Here is a 26,297-nt window from a genome sequence, read left to right as displayed (position 1 = left end):
GCGTGGCAGGGAGAGGAGCTTCTCCTGCCTGCCCCTCTTTCCACGCCCACCGGTGTCCCCAGGATGACCCCCGCCCGCAGTCGCCGCCGCTTGAAAGAGACGGGCCGGGGTGGGTAGAAAGGCGCCGGGCGCCCTTGGAGGAGAAGGTCCCGCGTTCGCCTGTCTGCCCGCGGATGTCAGCGGAGCTTTGCTGCTGCTTCGTCCAGGGTCTCTGGGCAAACACGTCCACCCGAGCGGGGCTTGTCGCCTCCGGCACGCTACGAGCGCTGCCCTCGGATTCCCTGTCCAGTTGCCCCCTTTTGAGGGCGATGGCAGTAAACTGTTCCGTAGCAGCGGCTGCTCCGCTGACATCCGCGGGCAGACAGGCGAACGCGGACCTTCTCCTCCAAGGGCGCCCGGCGCCTTTCTACCCACACCCGGCCCGTCTCTTTCAAGCGGCGGCGACTGTGGGCGGGGGTCGTCCTGCGGGGACACCGGTGGGCGCGGAAAGAGGGGAGGGCGGGAGAAGCTCCTCTCCCTGCCCCGCCCGGGGGTCTTCCCCTTCTCCCGGTACAGGGAGCTCCGCGGTGCTGGGCGGGCGCCAAAGACGACGCTCGGGGCTCGGTCGGAACCGTCCGGCACGCCCGATCCGATGCTAGCGCAGCAGCTGCGCGCCGCTCCAGCCCCTCCAGTGGTGGCCTTCCAACGCTGGGCGCCGGCCTTTCCTTCCCGAGGCAACGCGGGACTGGGGCAGCGGGGCGACTCAGGCCCCAGCCGGAAGGAAGGCAGGCAGACTCCCAACGGCCCCAGCCGGGAAGGAAAGGCAGGGGAAAGCGGGGGGGACTCCCAACGGCCCCAGCCGGGAAGGGAAAGGCAGGCGGCGGGGACTCCCAACAGTCCCAGCCGGGAAGAGAAAGGCAGGGGAAAGGCAGGCGGCGGGGACTCCCAACGGCCCCAGCCGGGAAGGGAAAGGCAGGCGGCGGGGACTCCCAACAGTCCCAGCCGGGAAGGGAAAGGCAGGGGAAAGGCAGGCGGCGGGGACTCCCAACGGCCCCAGCCGGGAAGGAAAGGCAGGCGGCGGCGACTCCCAACAGTCCCAGCCGGGAAGGGAAAGGCAGGCGGCAGGGAAAGGCAGGCGGCGGGGACTCCCAACAGCCCCAGCCGGGAAGGGAAAGGCAGGGCAGGCGGCGGGACTCCCAACGGCCCCAGCCGGGAAGGGAAAGGCAGGCGGTGGCAACTCACAACAGTCCCAGCCGGGAAGGGAAAGGCAGGGGGAAAGGCAGGCGGCGGGGACTCCCAACGGCCCCAGCCGGGAAGGGAAAGGCAGGCGGCGGCGACTCCCAATGGCCCCAGCCGGGAAGGGAAAGCAGGCGGCGGCGACTCCCAACGGCTCCAGCCGGGAGGGAAAGGCAGGCGGCGGCGACTCCCAGGGCAGCGCGCGCCCAACGCCCCAGCCGGAAGGGAAAGGCAGGCGGCGGCGACTCCCAACAGCCCCAGCCGGGAAGGGAAAGGCAGGGGGAAGGCAGGCGGCGGGGACTCCCAACAGTCCCAGCCGGGAAGGGAAAGGCAGGGGGAAAGGCAGGCGGCGCGACTCCCAACAGTCCCAGCCGGGAAGGGAAAGGCAGGCGGCGGCGACTCCCAACGGCCCCAGCCGGAAGGAGGCAGGCGGCGCGACTCCAACGGCCGGGAAGGAGGCAAAAAGCGCTTGCCTTTCCCTTCCCGAGGTGACGTGAGATAGTGAGATCGTTTCCCAAATTAATTATTTTTATTTTTGAAATTTACCAGTAGCTGCTGCATTTCCCACCCTCGGCTTATACTCGAGTCAATAAGTTTTCCCAGGTTTTTTGTGTAAAATTAGGTGCCTCGGCTTATATTCGGGTCGACTTATACTCGAGTATATACGGTAGTTTCTTCTGTTATTCTTAAATATTCTTACTTCTCCTGTAGATTTTTTCTTTATTTCTCTGATCTTCTTAACAATATCTCTTCTTTTCCTTTTGATGTTATATCCTTCTATTTGTCAACACTCTTGATTGATATCTTTCCTTATGTACCCTTGAAAATTGTGATTCAGTAATTGCTGTAAATTGCTCAAGGTTTTTAATTCTTTATGTTTTACTGGCTGTTGTAATAGCTTGTTCTGAAAACCACTTGGATCTTTTTGTCTTTGGAATTTTGGGAACATATTTTTACTTTTTTTTTCATAATGTCTCTTAAATCTTAGCTCCTCAGATTCTCTTTCACTTAAATTAAGTATACTGACTTTTTCTTTGCATTGCTCTTATACTCTTATATGTCCTCCAGATTGATTTTGTAGGTTTAATGCATAAATTTGATACCAAGAATTCAAGGTCTGTTCCACAATCTGCATCTGGTAGTATCCTGGTTGACTAAATTGCACTTATCATGTGTTTCCTATCATCGAATCAATTTGATTCCAGAGTTGTGCATTTTATGATGTGATTTTGCTGAGCCTGCATTTCTATTCCTTAAAGCAGGTATTATGTTAATTTAGTTCAAATTTTCCTGTGATTCTTGTTCCTCCATTTCTCTGATTTCTGTATTAAAGTCACCCCTTACTGAACTGTATTATATCTTTTTAAATACTGTTTTTAGCATCCTTTTCAATTGGCCATACAATTCTTCATTTCTTAACTGCATATGTAGCAAATACATTCACTGATATTCATTATATATACTCATTGTAATAGGTCCTATAATTTATTGGGTTATTGTCAGAAATATATTTAGCAAATTTCTTTTTGAATATCAGTGCCATTTTTCTTCTATGTGGTCCAATATCACAAATTATATAATTATATGCTTTTCAGTTGGTTTTTCTCATACTTGCAGAGCTCACTCAATTTTACCACTACTGTGGATTAACCTTAATTTTGCAACTGTACTATATACCATGAGCCTTTGATTTTCCCTATCCTTTCAGATTCTTCTACAGAATGATTCAGGAAACAAAGCAAAGAGAATTTGTTTTGTGCAATAAGATGTTAGTTTAAATAAGATTGAAATTTACTTGAAGTGATCACAGTAACATGTACACTTTTAGAGTGCTCTGTTTCTTGAGAGATTGAATATACTTGCTAGCCTTGCCTCTCTTCCTTTAACTATTCCTACAGTTTTCTTTCTTCATTTTCATCCTCCTCTCATCCATTTTTATTTTTTCCAGTGTTTAATTTGCATAGGAAAATGGATAGGATTGATTCTGGAATGTACTTCAGTTATATTCTGATTTTATTGTAAAAATAATATTTTGCATAATACTTTACATTCTGCAAACTGTTTTAATTGCCAGTATGTTTCTGGGTTATAATGTCCTGTAAAGCCCTATACAGCATAGGATCAGGTTAATTTAGAGTTCACCTCTCCAAGTTGCATCTATCTGTTCCAGTAGAATTGGCAAGAGAGATTACAGGTTCCATCCATGAAAGAATGTAATCTAGTAGAACCCAGGAAGAAAGTCTTTTCTGCTATAGTCTACAACCTGTGAAACATAATGCCTGGAATTTAGATTGACCCCAACTCTGCTGGCCTTTAGAAGGGCCTTGAAGACCTGGGGGTCTGGCAATGATGGAAGCTTTTACAGGGGCTGTGTTGAACTGATGTAAGGTTGGATTCTGCTGCTCATCTTTGTTATTTTTGTTTTTAAATGATTATTGATGATTTTAGAAATTTCCATATTTGTTCTTTAACTTGCTTTTGTTAGATTATTTTTACCTGTTGTGAGCTATTTAGATTTACCTAATGAGATAGGCAGCCATACAAATAACAATAACAACAACAACAGTAATAAAAGACAAAAACCATACAAAATATAAAAATTAAATATCACTTGTTTTTATTCTTTCATTTTTCAGAGATGTAAATTTACATGATTGCAGTTAGTAAAAGAAAAAGTACAGTAAAAGCATTAATATCACTATTTATACATAGGTGAACAGAGCCCTAACGTTTCATTAATGCAAAGAATGTCTGACATGTTGTCAAGATGGTTTGAAGAAGCAAGTGAAGTTGCACAGAGCAACAGAGGAAGAGGACGATCACACTCTAGAGGTAAATGCCTTTAACTGCCCTCACAATCAAGTGACAGTAACAAGTCTATTTAATCCAAAATATGCTGATATTATAAGGTTGCTTTCTCAACTCAAGAGTAATTTTGTCAAAACAAATCTTTTCTGATTAATCATACTTATTTTTTTCATTGGGTAACTGATTGTGGGAGTGCTGTAGACATGAAATTTTTTGACTTCAGCATAGCATGCTGATTAATAAGTTAGTAAAATGTTGGTTGAGTAATCTGACAGTTCAGTGAAAATTGTTGACTCAAAATTGGCTCAATCCTGTATGTGAAATACTATATATTTCAATAAAAAGGAAGAGAGAAATGTTTACCATATTTGCAGACGATACAGATAAACTGTATTATAGAAGACAGAAAGAAAATTCAAAGTTATCTTGGTAGAAATTATCCAAAAGTTACAACATCAAATTTAACAGAAACAAGTACAAAATTCTTTACCTAAGAAACAAATATCAAATGCCAAGCATAGGATGAAATTTATAAATCCTGGCTTGGTATTTATAAAAAAGATCTTGGAATAGCTGAGGCCAAACCCAATATGAATCAATAGTGCAAAGTGACTGCAAAAGAGCAAATTGTATTTTAGAGTACATCAACAGAAGCATAATTTCCAAATCCACCCTCTCCAATTCTGATTAGTGGTCACCTGAAATACTTTTTCAGTTCTGGAGAATAGTTTTAAGAAAGGTTCAGAGAAAATGGAAGGGCTCAAAGAAGTACAGCAAGAGTGATTGGGGGGAGGGAGCGGCTAGAAACTAAAGTGAGCTTGAAGATAATGAGCATATATAACTTTGAAAAGATACAACAACAAAAAGGAAATGATACCACTCTTCAAATACCTGAAAAGTTATCATGTAGAAGAATACCTCATTTTTTTCTCATTGCAGACTGCAGAACATGCAGTAATGGATTTCAGTTATCGGAAGGTGTAGACTCATGAAATCAATCAAACAAAAACCAGAAAATTATTAGAAAAAATATCCTAACAACAAGATCAGTTTGACAGTGGAAATTATGACCAAAAAAATTTGTAGGATCCCCTTCATTAGAAGTGTTCAAGCAGAGGGTTGGCAGTATGTGAATGATTTAATTGGCATTCTGCATTGAGCACGGATTGGACTTGATGGTGTAAATAGGCCTGCCAAATTTTTGGTTCTAAGTATCACATTTAGCACATTTAATCTACTCTGTTGGAGGTATTAATTTGTTATTGTGTTGAATAAATATAAACCAATAATCTTTAAAAAAAACAAGAAAAGTTAAGTTGATGCTTTTCTTCAAAGGTGGAACAAGTAGATCAGATGTTTCTACCCCAGGAACTGTCTTGGCAGGTGCTGAAACAGAAAATTCCATGGAAGTAGATGGTCCTGAACAACTGCAGTCATCCTCATCTACAGTGTCAGCTCAAGCGCCCTCAACATCTTCATCAACAGAAAGTCCTCCTTCTACTTCTTTACTCTCCTCTCCTGACAATGAACAAAGACCATTCTTGGAGACACCTGCACCTCCTACACTTCATCAACCTGGTATGTAAAGTTTTCCTGTTAAAACAGCATATTGAATCTGAATAAGCAGTTTAAAATACATATTTGTTATACCAATATTCAGTGTGATCAAGTATTTGGATGAATGACCTCCAATTATAAAATCTACATTAATCTTCACTAAAAATTTTACTATTCTGAAGTTTGGCTATAATTTGTTACAACACAGTATATTGATACTTTTCACAAAAATGATAGGCCATGAAATGTTTAGTTCAACTTCTGAACAGAACAATTTTTCAGCTTTATAATGTATGTGGAAGATTGTAGGAGAATTGAGTTTGTTCATTCCCAGATTTTCATTGATAGAGCTTGTTTTAAAATTAGTTCGACTAGTTAGGTTACAAATATTTTTTTAATCCATAATGCAAATATGTGAATATGAAGTAACTTTGTTTTATAAACTAAATTAGCAATAATTAATGTGGAGATGGTTCTTAGCAGAAAAAAGAAGATATGTACAACTACTTTATATACTCAACCACCTTTCACAAGAATTACTGTATATATTGAGTGTAAGACAGTTGCAGTTTTCAAAAAAAAACTTTCCCAAAAAAAGTTGTTCACTACATGAATGGAAGCTTATTGTTTAAGAAATAAAAGTGTAAAAATGTTATTTTGGTTTGTAGAACTAGTTGCGTGAATCTTTAGTTTTTAAGCATTTGTTATTTCTATTAAGGAACCAATCACTTATTGTCTCTTAATTGTTCTGTTTTTTATTGTACTAATCATTTATAGGCAAGAATTAGACTTACATTACAATGGATATTTTCTTATTTTAATTGAACCATCGATCTTGTGCTATATCTGCACTGTTCATGCAACTTAGTGAGCTAACTGTTACAATATAGTATAAAGTAGTTTCCCCTTCATTGGTTATGCTGCTTTTGCCTAGCTTTTCTATATTTAGTTATATGGACAGCTAATCTATGTGAAGATTTATAAAACCTGCAAGGATAGAAGATAATTGAAAATCTGTATCAAAAACAGTGACCTTCAGCTCCCTTTAGAAGTGGAGTATTCAATATATTGGCATTCTTGCTACAATCCAATAGAAGCAATTTTTGTGAGTTCACTGGAAATTGAGCCTAGATTCTATTATTCTCACTCTGTTTTTATTAGAATACACGCTGTTTTTTTTAGCATTTCTGTAATTTAAATGGATGTAAACAACAACACTTAAACACCAGAAATAAATTTTCATCTTTATTACCATAAGCAACAGAGGATGGGAAAGAATTGAGGTGTAGGTAAATGGAAAGCAAGCTTCACATATTATGTACTGTTTTATATTATCATTTCATTGTTAAATTTTAATTATAGCTTAGGAAGATTTTACCTTAAATTCTTGTGAGTCATTTTATTTATTTTATGTATTTATTAATTCAATTTATATAGTCTCTTATCTCACAGGAAATGATTCTGGGTAGGTTACAATACATTAAAAGCAGATTAAACTAAAATATATGCAAACCCCAAGCAAAAAGGATGTGAGTACATCCACCTCAATAATAGAGCCATCTAAATAAGTTTCCAGTTCTCTGGGACCCTCAGCCCTGGTGGCATAACCAAATCTTGAGGGACTTCTGGGACACCAAAAGGAATAGACCTGATGTACTTTCCAATGGGATAATGTTCTATAAGGCCAATATTAGGGCAGACAAAGTCCCATTTTGTGGTCCCTGGCAGATGGCATCTCTTCCAGATCTAACGGGCCAGGAAAGATAGCTCAAAATTGCTTTACATCCTCATAGAGCGTCTCTGCATAGCACAGACTGCAAATATGTTTTGATGTTATGTACTGGGTAGGAATAATGATATCTGTTAGCTTTGCTTCATGCATCAAGTCCTACAATTTCTTGCTTCCAGGAATGAAACTAAAAATATTTAAAATATATAAAATCCATTTTAAGCTTCACATGTAGCATCAGTTGCATGCACAATAAATTCTACTATATTAATAGCAAATATGATTTCTGCATTAAATATGAAGCAGTTTTCAGTAAAGATTATTGAGCTGAATTACATAAAAAGACTGGGTAAAGATTAATACATCCCATAAAAACTGCTTTAATATTTCCACTGTTTCAAATGAGCCTCATCCTCTTATGGTTTATGCTTAGGAATCAATCCACTTGCTCACCATTATTCCAGAAGTAAAGAAATTTCATTTTTAGCAATTAAGCATCAGGTTTAGAGTTAAATTTGCTGGGGACTGAAACCATAACAGGGTTAATCAACTATAATAATAAACCTAGTGCCAGCTGTTATTGAAGAATCTGTTTTCTTATCATTTTGGAAAATGCTCCTCTCAAGTGCTATTAGGATAACTTAAAAAACACTTGAAGACATACTTATGAGCTTATATCAACTCAGTGGAATTTTGGATTGCTTTTGTTTGAACTGGTAATTCCCAAGTAATGCCCCACATATAAATTTAAAATAGCTGTTCATTCAGTTTCAAAATCAGTATGGTATGCAACATTAATTCTTAGAAAATAAAATATAAGATACTTTTATTCAAATATTGAATATCACTATAAAACTGTTACTATATTCTTTCAAATGGAATATAGAAGAATTGAATTTAGAGGTAAAACACATTTATCAATTGCAGATTTTTCTCAAACATTGCTTTATAGGTTTACAAATGGAACTTAATATGGGCTTCCTCATCTATAGAATTCCTGTGGATGAATATTAGTTTTGTAAATGTGTGATTTATTAGGAGTGAATTAACTGAGAAAATAGCTATTACTATTCCATAGACCTTTGTCTAAGTTAACCTGATTGTTTTGGTCCTAGAGGATTAGCATCTTAACTGATTCTGTTGGCATTATGAGGTGAACTATATTTACCTAGCTTTGTCATCAGTGTCATCAGAGAGGGCTCAGAGCACCGGCGATATATTAAGGTGACTCTATTGCCGATCAAATCTCTTGTGTGCTTTTGTAAAATATGACCGTGTTTGACATGTTTTTATACTTTTTGCTGTACGCCACCCAGAATCACTTCTTGTGAGATGAGTAACTATATAAATTTAATAAATAAACAAATCAAAATGCAGTTTATTAGAATTTATTTCATTTATTTATATTGTTCAGTCCTGTCACAATAAAATTCTAGCATGTGTTCCTTTGCCAGGCCATGTTGTCAGAAGACATCTCACAAAAATAATATGTTTCATATAAAAAAAAGAAGTTTCCTTTGAGGACATCTCAGCTCAACTTTAGTAGATACTCAGTTTGTTATCCTGGCAACAGTGAAAGTGGCTTCCCATCTCCACCTCCCCAAGTCTAGTATAGGGCCGAAATTTCTTGGTTATCTCTTATTCAAATATTGACTCCATCCAACCTTGATTACTTTTTTGAGATGCTTTGATAGCGCCACATAACTGGGCATCTTCTATGTACACTTCAGCAATTAGCTCACTGTGTTGTGGCTGTTATAGCCAAACTATTTTTAAGTGATATGTAGCCAGAAAACAAATCAGTTAATGTATTTGAATAAATCTGATGTAAGGTAGTTAATACTCCTTCACAAGTGGTAATGCTTTAAATATTATTTAAATTGCATTGTTACTAAGAAAAGGTATTGCCTATAGGAGACTAATTTGTTGCAGTAATTGTCACTGTTTTAGTAGTACAAGTGATCTTGAATGTTTAATTCCTTTTTTCTGCTCTTATTTTTAATCCTTATTTCCAAAAAGTGTCATGAAATCAATTCAGCAAAATAATAGTGGTCTGAAAATAAAGCAATGCTCTGAATTACATAATGTTAATTCTTTACATAAGATATATTGTTTTAGTGGGTTTTGGTTTCTCCCTTATTCATGTACTAGAACATGAAACCTTGGAATATATCAAACAGCAATGGTTTCCTTTCTGCAAATTGAGCACTAAAACCTTCTAATTGCCCTATTCCTCATGGGTAATTACGGCTGAGTATTGGGAAACCTTTTAATATGTTGTGGTTGCCTGGAATAGAGAAGTAATTCATTACATTCAGCATAGCAGTTGCCTAATCTAATTACTTTTATCATAAAAACAAAAATTATGACACGCTTATATATTAGAGTATGCATGTATCTTCATATTTCAATTTTGTTCTTTATTGGCAGAAGGACCTAAACTCGAAACAAATCCTAAACTTTAAAACTGACTTCTAAGCAAAAAACAAAACAAAACAGAAACAAAAATACCCCCTACCTCATTTCAGCATTAGACAACTTTTACAGTAATGTGCTTTATCGCATTTACATTAAATAGGGCTTTATAGCTACATTTTATATTGTAATTTACAACCTAAAATTTTGATGGCAACTTTGATAGTTAGGCTTCAGTTTTGCCCACATACTACACGGATCTCTTAATTCCCAATGAATATTGTTAGAATATGCATGGAAGTTTTGCAGGAAATTATCATATATATATTTTTTGCGTCTTCATGGTTATATCTTTTTATTTTATTTTATAGAACTTAACTGCCTTAGTAGTTGAGCAAGTAGAGCTAGGAAACATATATAATGAGCATAATTCTCATACTTAAAAAAAATAATAAACCAAGTAAAGCACATTTTGTTCCTGTGCTGAGTATTAATAGTCTGCTTTTAAAAATGAAATTTGATGCTTGTATTCTCTACATAGTATCTATTACCTTGATCTTTAGTCATATTCCTTTTATCTTATGTTCTATGCCTGTTTCTTTTTTACACCCTTTTTCCTGTCAGAATTAATGGCACCTGAGTTAGCTATACTCCGTAGGGGCCTGCAGCGGCTGAGGCTTAAGAAGGCTGAACAGCAGAGACAGCGAGAGCTAGCGGAGGGTTCAGCACAGCAGTCCTCCAGCTCTGATCAGTCTTCCCCTAAGGGATCCTCACAGGACCCTCAGCCTACAGGTTGTCATTTGTCAAGGTTTATTAAGCAGCTAATGTAGTTACGTAGTTTGTGCTGCTGTTGTTTTCTCAAGACGCTTTCCCCCAGGAACAAAATAGTGTATGCAGTTGCTGCTTGCCTGTTGCATTTGTTGGTATTTATCATCGCACAGTTAACTGACTAATTCTTGGCTGTATCGTTCTTCATCTCTATAACACATTTTAGTTAAGGATATGTCATGTCTGGATAAAATATGGTTTTTAAAATTAAAAAACAACAACACTGTTCTAACACAATCAGTTGTACCATTATGGCCCTTCTATACCAACCTGAAGAATTGAAAGAATTCATTATTCCTTGTGCCAGTGTTTAACTAAGCTTAGTTAAACTTTGTTAACAATTCCGTGGAATGGAAGTCCAAGAGAAACTATCTCGCTTCATTTCTGATAAAACTGCAAAGGTAGTCTTTGAGATCAACCAGGAATGATGTATGATTTTCTAAGATTGTTGTTTGGGTATCTGATCTGAGGCTGTTTATAGTAAGGCTTCGTAGTAGGAAAATTCCCCTAGGGTTTTTTCCCCATTGTGATTTGCAACAATGAAAGGTTTATACATTTTTGGCTTTGTTTTCTTTTATTGGGACACACAACTCAATTTCACAGAAATAACAATGGAATTATAAGATGCTTCCATTTGAAGAAGTAAAAACAACTGTTCAAAACTATAAACATCCTTCTGTTAGGTGGCATTTTCATTTAACTCACAAATTACTAAAATTTATCTCATCTATTAAAAACCAATGCATGGCAAAGACAGGTTTGATAGTTTTGCTCTTCATGGTTTGGATTTTTTTATTAATTGATGCTGCTGAATCTTATAAATAAATATAAATATATAAAAGCATAATCCTTGTTTGAAATGAGTTTGAGAAATTCCATGTTGCTGATATAACCATTGATTTTAGAAGAAACAGAAAATCTTTTTCATGCTTTAAGGCAATATAAGATAATAAGCTTTTTACCTTTTAGTATCTTACATCAGATTTTTTTGAAGAATGAAGTTCTAATTTACTGACAGAATGGACCTCCCCCTCAAAATATTTTGGATTTGTTCCTTTTTTCACTGCGTGACACAACAACATAGAGTGACGGATCTACATGTAGAAATGAATTGCCTTTTAGGGCTTGAGTATAAGAATTGACCCCCTTAACAAACTTCACTTCTTTGAAATGATTTCTTGAGCCAAGCCTACTTGTGTAGGCTTTTTGACAGGCAGTCTGAAGGTACTACACACTACTGGGAGAATATGTGAACTCAGCTCTACAATTCACTGAACATCCATATGTTTTGATATAGTAAATGGATATAGTATGAAGTATGACTCTTAAGTCATATTAAGTACTATATGTCAAGTTGGAATACTAAATTTTATAGCATTTATTTCTTTGTAACTGGGCTTGTGCAAAATGTGTCAGTCTAGAAATGGAAGAATTTTGTACTTCCCTACATTAAAGTATGTTTAAGATTTCAGCTTTAATTGTCTTTTTAAAAATTATTTTGATTTAACTGTCATAATTCTTTGTATAATATTATCTTCATTTTCTTAGTCAGGTGTCTTGTTTACCAGCAGGGCAATTTTATTTCTCTAGTCATGACATAAGTAAATTTAAAAAGGAAGAAAAAAGCTGCCTGTTTTTAGTACTTCAGCCTGTCTTTTAGAAGGATGCATCTAAATATTTCTAAGCACTATTCAGGCTTCAATAATTTCTTTAAAAATTATGACATGTTATTGAATACTTTTATTTCTGCCACACTTTAAGATTTATATATGAGGTGACGGAAATATATTTAAAGATGTATAATATTAGAAGTTCTCTTTCCTTCCTATTAAGTCAAAATATCATGTAGACATGCAATTGAGGTAACAAAATCTAGCTCCAGAGCTCTCAAAGGTAAATGTTATATCATCTGTCCAATTAGATATATCACTGGATGGTTACAAAGAACTTTTGACTGTTATAAATCCAGGTATTTAATTCCTGATACACAGTTCTGATACATTGTATAAATTAGTATTATATAGTGGTTAAGTGCTGGCCTACAAACTAGGAGACCGTAAGTTATAAGTCTCTTTCAGGCAGGAAAACCAACTACCGTGTTTCTCATATAATAAGGCCAGGTCTTATTTTTTTTTGAGCCCTGAAAAAATGGCTAGGCTGTCTTTTGGGGGTGACTTAATCCCCCCTTGCATCTTTGGGTGGGCGGGTGGCGATGGCTTAGATGTTGACCTCGGCGTTGGTGGGGCACTTCGTATCGGGGTCAACGCAGGCAGCACCATATCCAGGTGTGCAACAAAAGTACTTCCTAACGGCAAGCCCCCACCATTCCCCCATTTCGCATGTTTTAATATAGGCCTTAATTTGGGGGAGGGGCTTAATTTCATTTCATGCCTATAAAACATGCTGGGACTTCCTATTGGGGAGGCCGTATTGTTGGAGAAACAGGGTAGAGGGCTTTTGATCAATTATTGTGTCACAGAAAAGCCACCTCACAGGATTGTTGTAGGGAAAGTAGGCATATGAATATATAAATTACATTGAATTACAGAACTTGTGTGAGATCCTAATTTTTGTAGTTTGTGCCATTCCTTCCATGACTTTTATTGTATAAGATAAATTTTGTGAAATAAAAATAGTGATCTATTACAAGTTTCTGGACTCAATGATAATGATATGCCCTCAAATTGGTATTGTCTCCTAGTATTCACATAGATCAGGATAATGTGCCCCAACTTGACTACTGGTTCATATAAGCTTAGTGGCATTCAGATTGATGCACCGTTATGGGTGGTTGCATATATACATATAATTCAACATAAAGCTTACTTTAAAATATCTAAATTCATGAGTTATAATTGTATTTTAGTTCTGTTGTAATAAGAAATTGCATTTTTTATTATTACTCCTCAAAAGAAATTAAGCTACATATAAACATAAAAGTATTACTGTTTTAGTCATGTTATCCTGCTGACTACTGAAGTTTTCTACTAAGTTACAATAAAATTGAAAGTTATTAGTCCTCAGAATATATTCAATTGTCAAATTAAAACGATTAAATATATTTAATCTGGAAATGTTCATACAATGAATATAATAATCATTACTGTTTTTAAAAAGATAAAATTGCTCCAGCATTTATTAGCGTAGAAATTATTTATTCATTTCTAAATTTTAATTTTGTGCCTCCTTGGCTTATTGCCTTTGCCAAGCAGGACAGAATTACAAATTTGTTATTACATATTGCATATTAATATTACATATTATATATCTTTAAAAGACTAAGGCTAGCACAAGCTAAATAGCACAATTATGTGGGAGTTTATTGGTTTTTATACTAGGGTTTTATCTTTGAAAGCCAACTGGTGTCACTATGAGGGATTTGGGCAGCCATAAACTTTTTATCAATAAATCTATCCATCCATCCATCAATCAATCTCTTTGCATTTGTAACACTTTATTTTTAGATGATGAAAAAGCAAGTCCACGGCCAGGAACAAGTGAACCTGTTTTAAGTTTACATTACAGCACAGAAGGAACAACTACAAGTACAATTAAATTAGATTTCACTGATGAATGGTAAGTACTTATTACAAACGCGAGTTATATTTTCAACTGAAACTTTAATTTTTATAACATATATTTTATACATATTATACTCATTGTTCAAGTTCCCCCTTAGCCATGAAAGCCAACTGGGTGAGTTTGTGCCAGTCATTCTCTCTCAGCCCAACCCATCTCAAAGGGTTGTTGTGGAGAAAAGAGGAGGAAGTGTGTTCAATATGTCCGCTATCTTAATTATTTGTAAAATTATAAAAGGCGGCATACAAATAAATAAAATGAATAATTGGACATCTGATTTCCATATGTCCCTTGAGTAAGCATAGATTCACTTACTGAGGCAATATTCCATCCATTCTCTCAATGCCAAAGTCCATTCAGAATACACAGATCTTAACAATCTTCTGGAACACTAGTAGGAATGAGGCTAACTATTCCAGGGTACAAGCTATTTCAGAGGAGGAGGTTTATCCTCAAGGAGGGCTAAAATGAAACTCTAAACCAACCCTTTCCCCAATCCTACTGGACAGATTGATTCTATTCAGAATAGGCTATTATGTATATCACCATGTCCTAAACTATAAAGTTATCAATATGAGAAACCCAATTAGGAAATAGTAGATTGCCTGCCTATAACAGTGATTCCTTAAGTGGTTATTTGTGCATACATAGTTTGGGTTTATGATGAACCTCTGACATATATTTTCTGTACAAAATGATTTGGGGCAAAAATGTGTTTGTTCCTGGCAATAGTCATGATCTCAGACAGTTCCATGGAGGCTCTATAGTGACTGAATGATACATTGGACTTATTACAAAGCATCTTTTCTCAGAAGCTGTTTGAGGCTTTTTTTCCAGGCACATATCAATGTTCTCTTGTTGACTGGAACATTGCAACATAACCTGGACAGGGAGCAGGACTTCAGAGAATGCAATTAAGTGTCGGTTATCAACAGATGCTGTGAGGGCCTAAGCTAAGAAATTCAGCTCTCCTCTTCTAAAAGGGCAGTCCTATAAGAGAATGTAAAGTACTTTAAATCTGATTAGTTATAAATTCTGAACTGTCGTTCTTATTTGCTCAGAAACAGCCAGCTATCTGATATGTTTACCTTTTCCTGGAATACAGGGAAGACATGGTTTATATTATGAGTTTCCACAGAGAAGGTGAAGATAATGACATGATGTCATGATGCAACTTATCTACTTGTAATGCAAGAACCAAACCATGTTATTTTTGATAATAATGTCATGATACCTGTGTATCATTTTGACATTGATGCAGCTTGTTACAAATGCCACTTGTTTCTAGACATTTTTGTCTTTATTTCTGTGGAGTCCTTCGTGCTGGTTAAAGCATTGCTCTCTTAGGAGAGAATTTCCTTTTATCTTTAATATCAATTGATGGTGGATGCTTGTTCACATTCTTGTCATTCCTGCTGTTCTATTCGGGTAAGTCCAAAATAGGGTGGAATCGCACAGCCATATGACTCTGGTACTATAGTTCACACTCTTAAAGATGTAAGTGAAGAACGGGAAAAATATCTAAAATAGTGCATATGTTGTTGCATGCATTTTTGCTAGGAGTAGTACAGCTTCAAGTTCAAGAGGAAGTGGAACTCAGAGCAAAATAGAAGGTCAGGAAGAATCCCTAAGAACTCCAGGTTCAGAAGTACCAACATCAGAGAGCGAAGAATCAAGTAAGATATATTGTAATTTCTGTTTTAAAAGCACCATGTTGTATCATTATAACATTGTTGATCTGCTCTCATGGAACTCTAAAATATTTGTTTAGAGAGGCCAAATAATATTTTTGTTTCATTTTGGATGCAGAGGACAAGCAAAAACATACAGTTTAAATCAGGGGTCTCCAACCTTTTGGACCTCAGGGACCACCAAATTCATAATTTTAAATCCCACGGACCACTAATATGATTTTTTTTTAAAAAAAAATCATATTAGTTTTTAAAAACTAATTAAAAATTCATATTAATTTTTAAAAAATTCTTATTTGTTCTTCTGCTGGAGGATGCAGCCCATCCTCCAGCAGCAGAACAAACTGCAAGGGATCTCAGGGCCCAGTCATGAGAAGTCCCATGCTCCTAGAAGATGGGGAAGAAGCTCTCTGGTCTGCTTGCCTCCCACTCTGGTGTATCTTGGCAACTAAGTATTTCTCTCTGCCCCCCCTTTCCTGTTTTGTCTGCTGGAGCTATGCAGGGGGACATCAACCTAGCTTGAGCCTGCGGCGCTGTGTGTCCAGACCAGGTACTTTCTCTTGGCCTCTGGGCGGGAAGCCCAAGAGAAAGCACCTGCTCCAGGCGCACAGCCTTCCAGGAACCTCTTTTGTGTTCCTTCTCTCAAGAAGCTTGGTCAATCTGAGTGAAGGAAAATGAAGACGGGCAGACTGACAGTGGTAGGAAAGTTAGTCCCATATTCCAGAGGTGTAGTAGCCACAGGACTGGCCCTTTGGTCATCCCAAAGCAGCTGCTCCTGTGACAACTACAGCTCTGGAATATGGAACCAGCCCATCTAGGGAGGGAAGGCAGTGCTCTGGCTGAATGAGGGGGGGGGGTGGAGGGCAAGTGGGGGCTGTCCTGGGGGGGGCAAGGTTGGGAACTGTGGGGCAGAGCAAAGGGAAAGGGGGGGCTCTCTTATCCTTTGGGGGAAAAGAGGGAGGATTTAATACTGCTGGGATTCAAAATAAGTCACACAGTGCCTGGAGGCTAGGAAGGTCTGGACAAGGAGGAACCAGCTCTCCCTCAAATGGAAGAAAAGCAGACCCACCCATCCCAATCTGGTCTCCTGTCATTTTCATATCTTCCCCAAGTCAGAGGAAACCTCCTTTGCCTAGAGTTGGGGGAGGGAAGGAGGGCCGGGCTGCTTCCATCCCTCCCCCTACCTGCACTTTCCAAAGAGACAGAAGATCAGGCAGGGGGCTGAGCTGAGGGGCCTCAGGGCAACTGCCGCTGGGAGAAGCAGAGGCAGGAAGGGGGCTTTGCTCTCCTTGGGCAGCGCCCCTTGGCCACCCCTCCAGGGGCTTCTCAGTAGGCAGCTGCCTGCAGAAGGACTACCGCCCTCGGAGGGCTGGTTGGACAAAGGCCGGGGAAGTGATTAATTGGGGGGAGGAGAGGAGAAAGTGGGGGCTCCTTTCAGATCCCTGGGGGAGGATTGAGAGAGCTCAGATCTGCAGCTGAGGAAAAGCTCTAGACAATGCTGGGGCTCTTCCAGCTCACCTGGAGGCGGGCAAGGAAAGTGGGGGAGACTGACACCTTCCCTCTCCAAGAGGAGAGTTGCTTTCCTCCAACATCCTCCAACTTTGCACCGCCGCTTCTGCTGCTCCTCGCCTCTACTGCCCCGGGAGGGGATCCGGGCGCCGTTTCTCCCTGTCCGACGGCTATACCCTTGACGGGAGAGAAACACTCCCTGGAGCCCGGCAGTGGCCAATGCGCTCCTCCCAAACTCCACTTCCCCGCCACCTGCCTTGCAGAGCCCATGGGGGGACCGAGAAAGCCTCCCCCTCCAGCCAAACTGTTGAGCTCTCCTCAAGAGAGAGAGATGATTTTGCAGATAGCTTGGCTGCCTGTTAGTGGAGAGAAGCAGCCAGAATCACTCTCATCTCTCGAGAGTCCGACTGAAGTTTCCCATGCTGCTTCAGTGAGCACTTCTCGAGAGATGACAATTTGGGGGCCATTTGTCTGCGGACTACCAAATTTTTTTTGCAGACCACCAGTGATCCGTGGATCACTGGTTGGCGACCACTGATTTAAAACATCTGGAAAGCACCATATTGCTTCTTCCGATGTAAAATATAGTAGACTTTGAAATCATTATAAACATCATTTATAGTAAAGAGTAACAAATATTAGAAATGGTTTCTATCTATCTGCAGAATTCATCCATTTTTTAAAAAAAATTCTCTGGTTTAGAAATTCCTGAAGAATCACCTGAAGAAAGTACAAATACTGAAGAGCTAATGTCAACAAATGAAAATGCTGATAAACCACATTCGGGTATGTAAAATAATGATATGTGTGTGTGTGTGTGTGTGTGTATCAGACATGATATTCTTCCGATTAAAATCGGAATTCCGATTTTTTTGGGAATCGGCCGGGCGGTGCGAGCGGAGCCCGGGCGGGCGGGCGGTGCAAGCGGCGGGCGTTGCGAGCGGAGCCCGGGTGGGTGGGTGGTGCGAGCGGAGCCCGGGCGGGCGAGCGGCGGGCGGTGCAAGCGGAGGGCGGGCAGGCGGCGGGCGGTGCGAGCGGAGCCCGGGCGGGTGGGCGGGCGGTGCGAGCGGCGGGCAGTGCGAGCGGAGCCCGGGCGGGCAGGCGGCGGGCGGTGCGAGCGGAGGCTGCTGAGCGGCAGGAAAAGGGAGCTGGGCAGCGATATCTTGGCGCACGGTGGGGGGTCTCTTTTGACCGGCCCCAATTTTTTTTCAGAGGGGAATATCATGCCTGGTATATGTATGTATGTATGTGTGTATGTGTGTGTGTGTGTGTGTGTGTGTGTGTGTGTATATATATATATATATATGTGTATATATATGTATATGTATATGGATCTTTGTTATTGTATATATCTAGTATATATATGTATATGTATATATGTATATATGTATATATGTATATATGTATATATGTATGTATAAATTACACACACACACACACACACATATGTTGAAGGTAACTTAGGAATTTTATTTTATTTAGTATCATCAGGTATCAGCAGTTAATACTGTTAGCTTTGTTTTATGCTCCTGCAAATTTTTGCAATATTTGGAATTAATTTGTGCTGAACTGCCAATTATCTACGATAGTATATTATGGTTTTGTTACTGTAACTCTCTGCTAACAGTACATTATCTAACTACTCTCAAAGAACTGGTTTGAGTAAAATAGTTGTGGAAAATGTTGTACCCAAATAGAGCAACAGCTAAAACAAAATTAAATGCTTTTTCACCATTTACAACTATTATACCTCTTAATAGATCGCATCAATTTCATATAGTTAATGTAATTCATGTTGTTCTTTCCTGTTAAGCATATTCAAAAGTGTGTGATTAACCAAATATTATTTATTCTATCAGAGAATGAAATATCTGACCAGCCTGAAAGTACTATGGAACAAGGAAATGACTTAATCTCCCAGATCCCAGGTGAAGATTTATCAGGCAAAACCATGCAACAGCCAGAAAGCTTGAGTCAACAAAGTACAGATTCTTCTACCATCCCAAATAATACCAATAATGAACCTCATTCTCAACCAGATACCTCAGGACTTGCCACTCATGAAGAATCATCAACAAGAAGTTCTGTTTTCCATGAAACTGATGATAGTGACGATGACCCTGTTCTCATACCTGGTGCACGGTATCGTGGAGGCGTTGGTCACAGGTTAGTATTGTGTTTCTTTCCTGTCTTCAAAAACTTTGCAGAATATTTATTCAGATCTCAACATTCTCTTGCTGACAATTTGCATTGATTAAAAGCATGACAGATCATTTCTTCATTTCACTATTTACTCTTGCTGTAGCTACAGTTCTGGTTTTCTGCATGTATTTGCACTGATGTTACTGAATATAGTATGTTCTAGATTAAATTTATTCAGTAACTTACAGTAACTTGTTTATTCAGTGTACAATTTGGTGCATAGATGCACTCAGGGTGGAGTTCTATCAGAGTTTCCTAACTGGATCATTTAACTTCTGGGGAGATATCTAGGTAATTGTCTTGAGAGCGGGCTCAGCTGTATTAGAAGTATGTAGAGTCCAGTGAGGTTTTCGCAGTGGTGTTTACACATATTTATTTCTTTGATTTATATCCTGCCTTTCATTCAGCAGCTCAAGAAACTATAAGTAGTGTCCCTTCCTCCCACTTTTCCTCACATCAAGCCTCTGAGATGGGTTCAGCTGTGACAGAGTGGAACAAAGTCACCCAGCTGACTTTTAGGGTTTGGCTGAGAGAGAATATTTGGTCCAGAATTTTTCAGAGAGCTTACATGGCTGACTGAGGATTTGAATCTGTGTTTCTGTAGTGTCTTCAACGTACTTAATATCTGCACCACATTGGCTGTCACACCTCAAATGGTGTGACTTGAAGCTTGACCAAAATAGAATATCTGATAAAGTTTCTTATTTTGTGCAAACCTTCTTTGGCTAGTAGAGAATAGACTAGTGAACATGCATACATATATTCTTACCCATTATGTAAATCCCTTTTGAAACTGGTAGAAAATAGAGATAATGGCATCAGAAACACATTATGCAGATGTACATAAATATAGTAAGAGAGCTTTTGTTCCATATTTTATATTTTTCTCGAAATATAAAATACGTTGCCATTTTCCTACAAACATTCAAGTTGACTTTTAAAATTTCTAACAGCAAATGTTCCTAGTTCTTTTTCATGTCTTTCAGGAATTATATTTTCTCTCTGATTTATTTTAAAAATGATTCTAAAAAGAGGGCCTTTGGAGCAAATAGGTTCTGTTATGCATTATGATTAGAAGAAAAGTTACTTTATCTATAATTCAGTCATTTTACTATGGTTACAGACCAGCATTTTATAGTGTCTATAATTTACTAAATAGAAAAATTATTTTTAAATATTTTTTAATTTGCTCAGAATGGACTAACATTTTTAATTCAGAGGCTGTACTAAACTTTTTTGGGATGTCTAAAAGACCACTAGGTGGGGTTACGTGATGCTAGTTATGCCAGGTTTGTTTTGTGTAGATTTGATGAGAAGAATGCATTTTTTAAAACCATGTTAATTTAAGCCTGCTCAAGGCTTACTCTAATATATTGCAATGTTTCCTAACTTGCTGTATTGGGAAACCATGCTGTCTCTTTTCAGCATTTTTGTTTAATATATGCTCTATGAGCCATACAAAAATACAGAAAAGTTTGCATTCTGATGGCTCTGAGGTCATACTTGATTTCAATTAAAGCATATTTAGAATTGCAGCCTCAAATAAAATTAATGCCAAATTTTAGAGTCATTAAAACATGGATTTTGATTGCTAACTATCAGGATATAATTTCATGATGCAAGTTCCTCCTTTCATAGTTGCACAGTGTAATTGCACCAGACATGAAAGTGGTAGAGTTTGCAAAATGCTGTGAATCGTTTAGTTTGGACACCTGCATACTAGCACTAAATACAATCACACTTATGTCTTGGTATACAACAGTAATAAAATGTTTCTTTGTAATAAAGCATTTTATTATTACAGAGCTGTGTAAAAAGTGATAGTACAGCAACATTTAATTTAATGCTATTTTTAAATTTTGTTTTGAGAAGCCCCAAAGCATTCACAAATTTTCTTTTAGAGTCTTTTGATTTATTGCTCCCTAAAAATTGGTATGAATTTAAGTTGTATGTTATTCACGTACATGTGCATGTTTCAGAAGAATTGAGAAACCCAGTATTGATTTTTAAAAGCAATATTTGGTTTTCCCATCGCTTTTTGCTTCAGTCATTCAGATCTATTCATTCATTCTAGATCTCAGTTGGCCCCATGTTCCTTTTCAGAGCATCAAATGGTGGCCACACTACCAACTTTTTGAATCAAGATAAGTAAAACTGTAATGGAAATAGCTGGGGAAAGGGACATAGTAGAAAAGCTAGTTTTTCTTTTTCCTTTTTTATCATCAGGACACTCACCTGCTGAATCTTCCCAATCTCCTCATCCCAAGTGAGCACCTTTTTTGTCTGTAGACTGATATCCATTATAGGGATAGAATTACTCATTAATGCTTTGTTGTAGTTTGGTACCTCAATACTTAGCTCTTTCATTTATGATGATTACAATTCCAGTTCTTTTTTCTGTTGGATTTATACAGTAAGACACATCCATACTCTGATCAGAAGATCCATCCTAATGACTGAATTCTTCAAGAGCAATAGGATTTAAGCAACTGCTAAAAGATTTAGAATGAAGTCATCTCAGGCCCTAGATTGCTGTAATAGTTAACAAGGCTTTTCTACACTGATTCTCTGTTAATTGTCATTACTAAATGCAAAACAAAAATATTTTCTTCCACTTTTTATTTTGAACACAAATGATGTATTTGAAAACAACATAGGTACTGAAGAATTAATTGTGATTTTATAGGAAAATGTGTTGCTTCTGGGCCCAATGAGAAGAAAAAATCAATTATTAATACTTAGAGTATTATGAACTTTGAAATCAAATGGTTAAGTTGGCCTGAGAATGCAGTTTTTTTTCTTTAAAAATAATTCATATAACATTTTTACTTGAATGACTTTAGCTGTTATTCCTTTTGCTAGATATAACAGAGGAACAGCAGTAGGTGATAGAATAATGAGGTAATTCAAAATTCCCATTCTATAAACAATTCAATTTTTTTAAAAATGATTGGTGCAGTATCTAACTATGTTAGTGGTTATATTACCTGTTTAAATCTACTAAACTGCATATGAAGGATGTTATGGAGCGATGATTTAGCTGCATGCTGTGCCCAGGAATAGTAAGAAGAAAATGTTTACAGTTTTAATAACTTTATTAACATCATTTATTGGAGATGATTGTATAAAAACATAGTGAAAATCAAATCCAGCCTTCCTATTTCCCCTTTTAAGCACATAGCATATTTTGCATGAACCACTGCTAATATCAGTATGAAATGATTTGTTTTGATCGATCATCAACTGTTTAATGTTGTTTTTCAACAGTAATCGTAGACAACATGTAGAATAGCTATAAAATGTGAGTTGGGAACCAAATGAGTATACATGGGATTTAGCGTTTAACATTATTAAGTTTATTTTTAAAAAATATCTCTATCTTCAAACTTCTGAAAGTTCAAAAGCTTAGTAGTTATGCATTATTTAAAAATTTTAAATTTAGACTTTTTATAATTTAATGTATAAACTGCTTTTTAAATTTCTGGAGGATTTAAAGTTATATAGAAAATATAAGCATATGTGTCTTTGGTTCCTAGCCACATGCTAAAAGCTGGAAAACCTGTACAATTTACTTCAGATAATAGGATACCTGATTATGCCAAAGAAGAATTTGGAAGTACTGTATATAGTTACCTGTTGTCTTGACCTTCTTGACTTGATGCATACTAAATATATGGCATCTTCCACAAAAGGTTTAAGCCCATATCCATACCTAGTTAATTCCTACCATCTGACAAAAGTACAGAGAGTTTTTAAAACTGTAACATCATCTGGGTAAACAAGTCAGAGATTCCTAATAGCAGGTATGGTAGAGTTTGAAGCATTCAGGTAAAGAGACTGGGCTCCAGATTCCCTCAACTTCTACCCAGAAATAGCTGACTCTACTGTATGTAGTATCCTTGATTACAAAAGTTGGCTTTAGCATTGCTTCACTATTTATCCATATATTTGGGAGAGTTCATCTATTTTATCTCTGTCTAGTCCTTTATTCATGGGTGTCATTATTTTGGGGAACTAGGTGGCTCTGGCTTAGATGCAACATCCATATCCTCAGGTCAGAATCTGGGTCATCTTGACTGGATTTTGTCTCCTTGAAGTTGCTTGGGTGAAAAGAAAATGGAGGAACTCTTCCATTTCTTTTTCATTCTTATCCTAAATCATATGTTAATATTTTTGCAGGGCCTTGACACATATAAACATTCAGGCTCTATAGTTTAAAACCATGTTAATAGATTAACAGAGTTGGAAGGGACCCTGCAGGCCATCAAGTCCAACCCCCCCGCCGCCCAAGCAGGTCCTTACACCATTTCTGACAAATGGCAGTCCAATCTCTTCTTGAAAGCCTCCAGTGATGAAGTTCCCACAACTTCCAAAGGCAAGCTGTTCCATTGCTTAATTGTTCTCACTGACAGAAATTTCTCCTTATTTCTGTAGTCTAAAGATGAAGGTAGCTTTTAAGAAAAGTTTAAAAACAAACAAAACTCCACAAAATTTTAGAGAAATCTTCAGAGTACCAGAGACCTCAAAAACAAATATTTTGCTTGCACATGTTGAATCTTTAAATTAAAATATGTTTTACTGGCAAATATTTAGAATACTTGACAACTTTATGTGATTAGAATGAAATACATGTGTATGTTTGAAATTGCAGTGAAATTGGATTAAATTAGGAAGAAGTTAAAGAAAGCAAGTCAAGTTTGAACAGAATACAAATAACATGAGACAAAGTAATAGACAGATATTTTTAATATACAAATCTGCACTTAATTATTACTGACTGGGATTGTGCTTATTTTGCAATTTCGTTGCTCAGTTTTACTGGTGCAATGTTTGGGATTCTCCAGAAACTGCAAAAATGTACATTACATTAGCCCATAACGGCCCTATCTGTCTGTCTGTCATGCTACTTCTCTTGTGTAGAGGTGACTTTAGGTAGCTTATAACCAATAAAAGCAACAAGATGAAACATTAAAACAATATTAAGATTAAAGTTGACTTAAGAATTAACAATGATGACATAGAAGGAGCAAGATGCTCATAGGTAGGAGATGAAGTCTTATCTCAGTTTATTACATACCTCCACTATGATGTGGCCCCTTTCTAGTTCAGAATTCTTTTTTTTTTCTTTTTCCTTTCTTTCCAATCCTTAAATTATTCAACTCATCAATATCAAATAATGTCATTACCTCCCCCCCAAAAAATAAAGTTCATGTGCTCTTGTTTTACACAAGCAACTCAGCAATCCCAAACTGAATCCTCATCACAACAAGCAATTAAAATTGCTTCATTATCTTCACAATGTGCCCAAATTATCCCCCTTAATTACCCCCATTTAAGAGCAACTGTCCTAAATATTCAATTTCCATATTCCAAGACAACGTTGTTTTTCAGGCATACATATTCAATACCTCTCTGCCTTTCCATTGCCTCACTTCCCCTATATGGTGACTATTGGCAAAGCCTAGTGTTCTACTCTTTATAACACTCCCACATATAGACATTTTTCCATTACCTCAATGTTGGCCATGCTTTAGTTATTTCTTTTCTTAAGCATTTACAGTGTTCTAGGGTTCATCTATCAGATGCTCATATTTAACATGGTTATTCTGTTTCAAAATTTACCTACAACTGACCATAGGATTCCCTTTCTTAATGATTTACTGTTGTCTATTTCTAGATGCTGCAGAATGTTCTTTTTCTATGTCAATGGGAAGGCAGTTACTATGTAACTGAAAATATCACTCTTTCTGTGCATGAAATGACAGAATGTAACTTTCTGATAATACTAGCTTTTTTGTTCATAATCTACAGACGATCTGCTGTTGCTCGCATCCAGGAACTTTTCAGACGAAGAAAAGAAAGAAAGGAAATGGAAGAATTAGAAACACTAAATATTAGACGCCCCTTAATAAAAATGGTTTATAAAGGTCATCGGAACTCACGGACAATGGTACCTCATTTCGGCTAAATATATTGCTATACTATCTTGTTTCAGAAATTATTATTTAATAGTAAAGTTATTTGTTACTTTATTGTTAAATAATGAACATTAAATAATAAATGTCTTAACAATTGCTATTATTATCTTCCTGGAGAGGTTTTTCTCAAAGCACTAATATCTAAATAAACCTTGTCATATAAAAAGGGAAAAAAGCATGGTAATATTCTGGTATATGCAGATAATAGTATTGTCACTTTTCTAAACATATTGTAGATGTTATATATTTATGATAAGTTATTTAATTATACCTTAGCAGCTGGCAATATCAGCTAAATTTAACTAATCTCAGAAGCAGGTCAAGGTTGGATCCCGAGAACCCTCTGAATATTCCAGGTGCCCTAGACCAGGGGTCCCCAACCACCGGGCCGCGGACCGTACCGGCATGAACAGGTCCTACCGGGCCGCTGGCTTGCTGGCACCGCCATCTTTTTGATGAAAAGTGCTTCCGGTGAGCTTTTCCGGGTAGAAAGCTCACCGAAGCACGCTTTTCATCAAAAAGATGGCGGCCAGCGCTTCCGGTGAGCTTTTCCGGGTAGAAAGCTCACCGGAAGCACGCTTTTCATCAAAAAGATGGCGCCAGCGCTTCCGGTGAGCTTTTCCGGGTAGAAAGCTCACCGGAAGCACGTTTTCATCAAAAAAAAGATGGCGGCGCCCAGCTGATGCCGGTACCGGGCCGTGGCGCCCAGCTGATGCCGGTACCGGGCCGCGGCGTAAAAAAGGTTGGGGATCACTGCCCTAGACTATGCTCAGAAGAAAAACAAAA

The 26,297-nt window shown here is 38.1% G+C and overlaps 1 protein-coding gene across 13 annotated transcripts in view; it reads left to right on the top strand.

Annotated features, from left to right (window-relative positions):
- DCAF6 (DDB1 and CUL4 associated factor 6) overlaps nucleotides 1-26,297 on the top strand; it is a 54,953-nt gene that overhangs the window by 22,486 nt on the left and 6,170 nt on the right. For 2 of the 13 annotated variants that reach the window (XM_087966587.1, XM_087966589.1), the window contains exons 9-17: nucleotides 3,928-4,047; nucleotides 5,359-5,601; nucleotides 14,017-14,128; nucleotides 15,692-15,807; nucleotides 18,034-18,117; nucleotides 19,191-19,259; nucleotides 19,371-19,497; nucleotides 22,396-22,434; nucleotides 25,345-25,483. In XM_087966587.1, the coding sequence (XP_087822713.1) occupies nucleotides 3,928-4,047; nucleotides 5,359-5,601; nucleotides 14,017-14,128; nucleotides 15,692-15,807; nucleotides 18,034-18,117; nucleotides 19,191-19,259; nucleotides 19,371-19,497; nucleotides 22,396-22,434; nucleotides 25,345-25,483 (1,049 nt within the window). Of the gene's footprint in view, nucleotides 1-3,927; nucleotides 4,048-5,358; nucleotides 5,602-10,348; nucleotides 10,517-14,016; nucleotides 14,129-15,691; nucleotides 15,808-18,033; nucleotides 18,118-19,190; nucleotides 19,498-22,395; nucleotides 22,435-25,344; nucleotides 25,484-26,297 lie in introns of all 13 variants that reach the window. The other 11 variants (XM_026664036.2, XM_087966582.1, XM_026664042.2 and 8 more) reach the window with 7 other exon arrangements.

This window comes from Notechis scutatus, chromosome 5 (assembly GCF_049901735.1).
Source record: "Notechis scutatus isolate UNSWTSFEM ecotype Mainland chromosome 5, rNotScu1.2, whole genome shotgun sequence".
In the NCBI taxonomy this organism is placed as follows: Eukaryota; Metazoa; Chordata; class Lepidosauria; order Squamata; family Elapidae; genus Notechis; species Notechis scutatus.
This window is presented reverse-complemented; position numbering and strand designations above follow the sequence as displayed.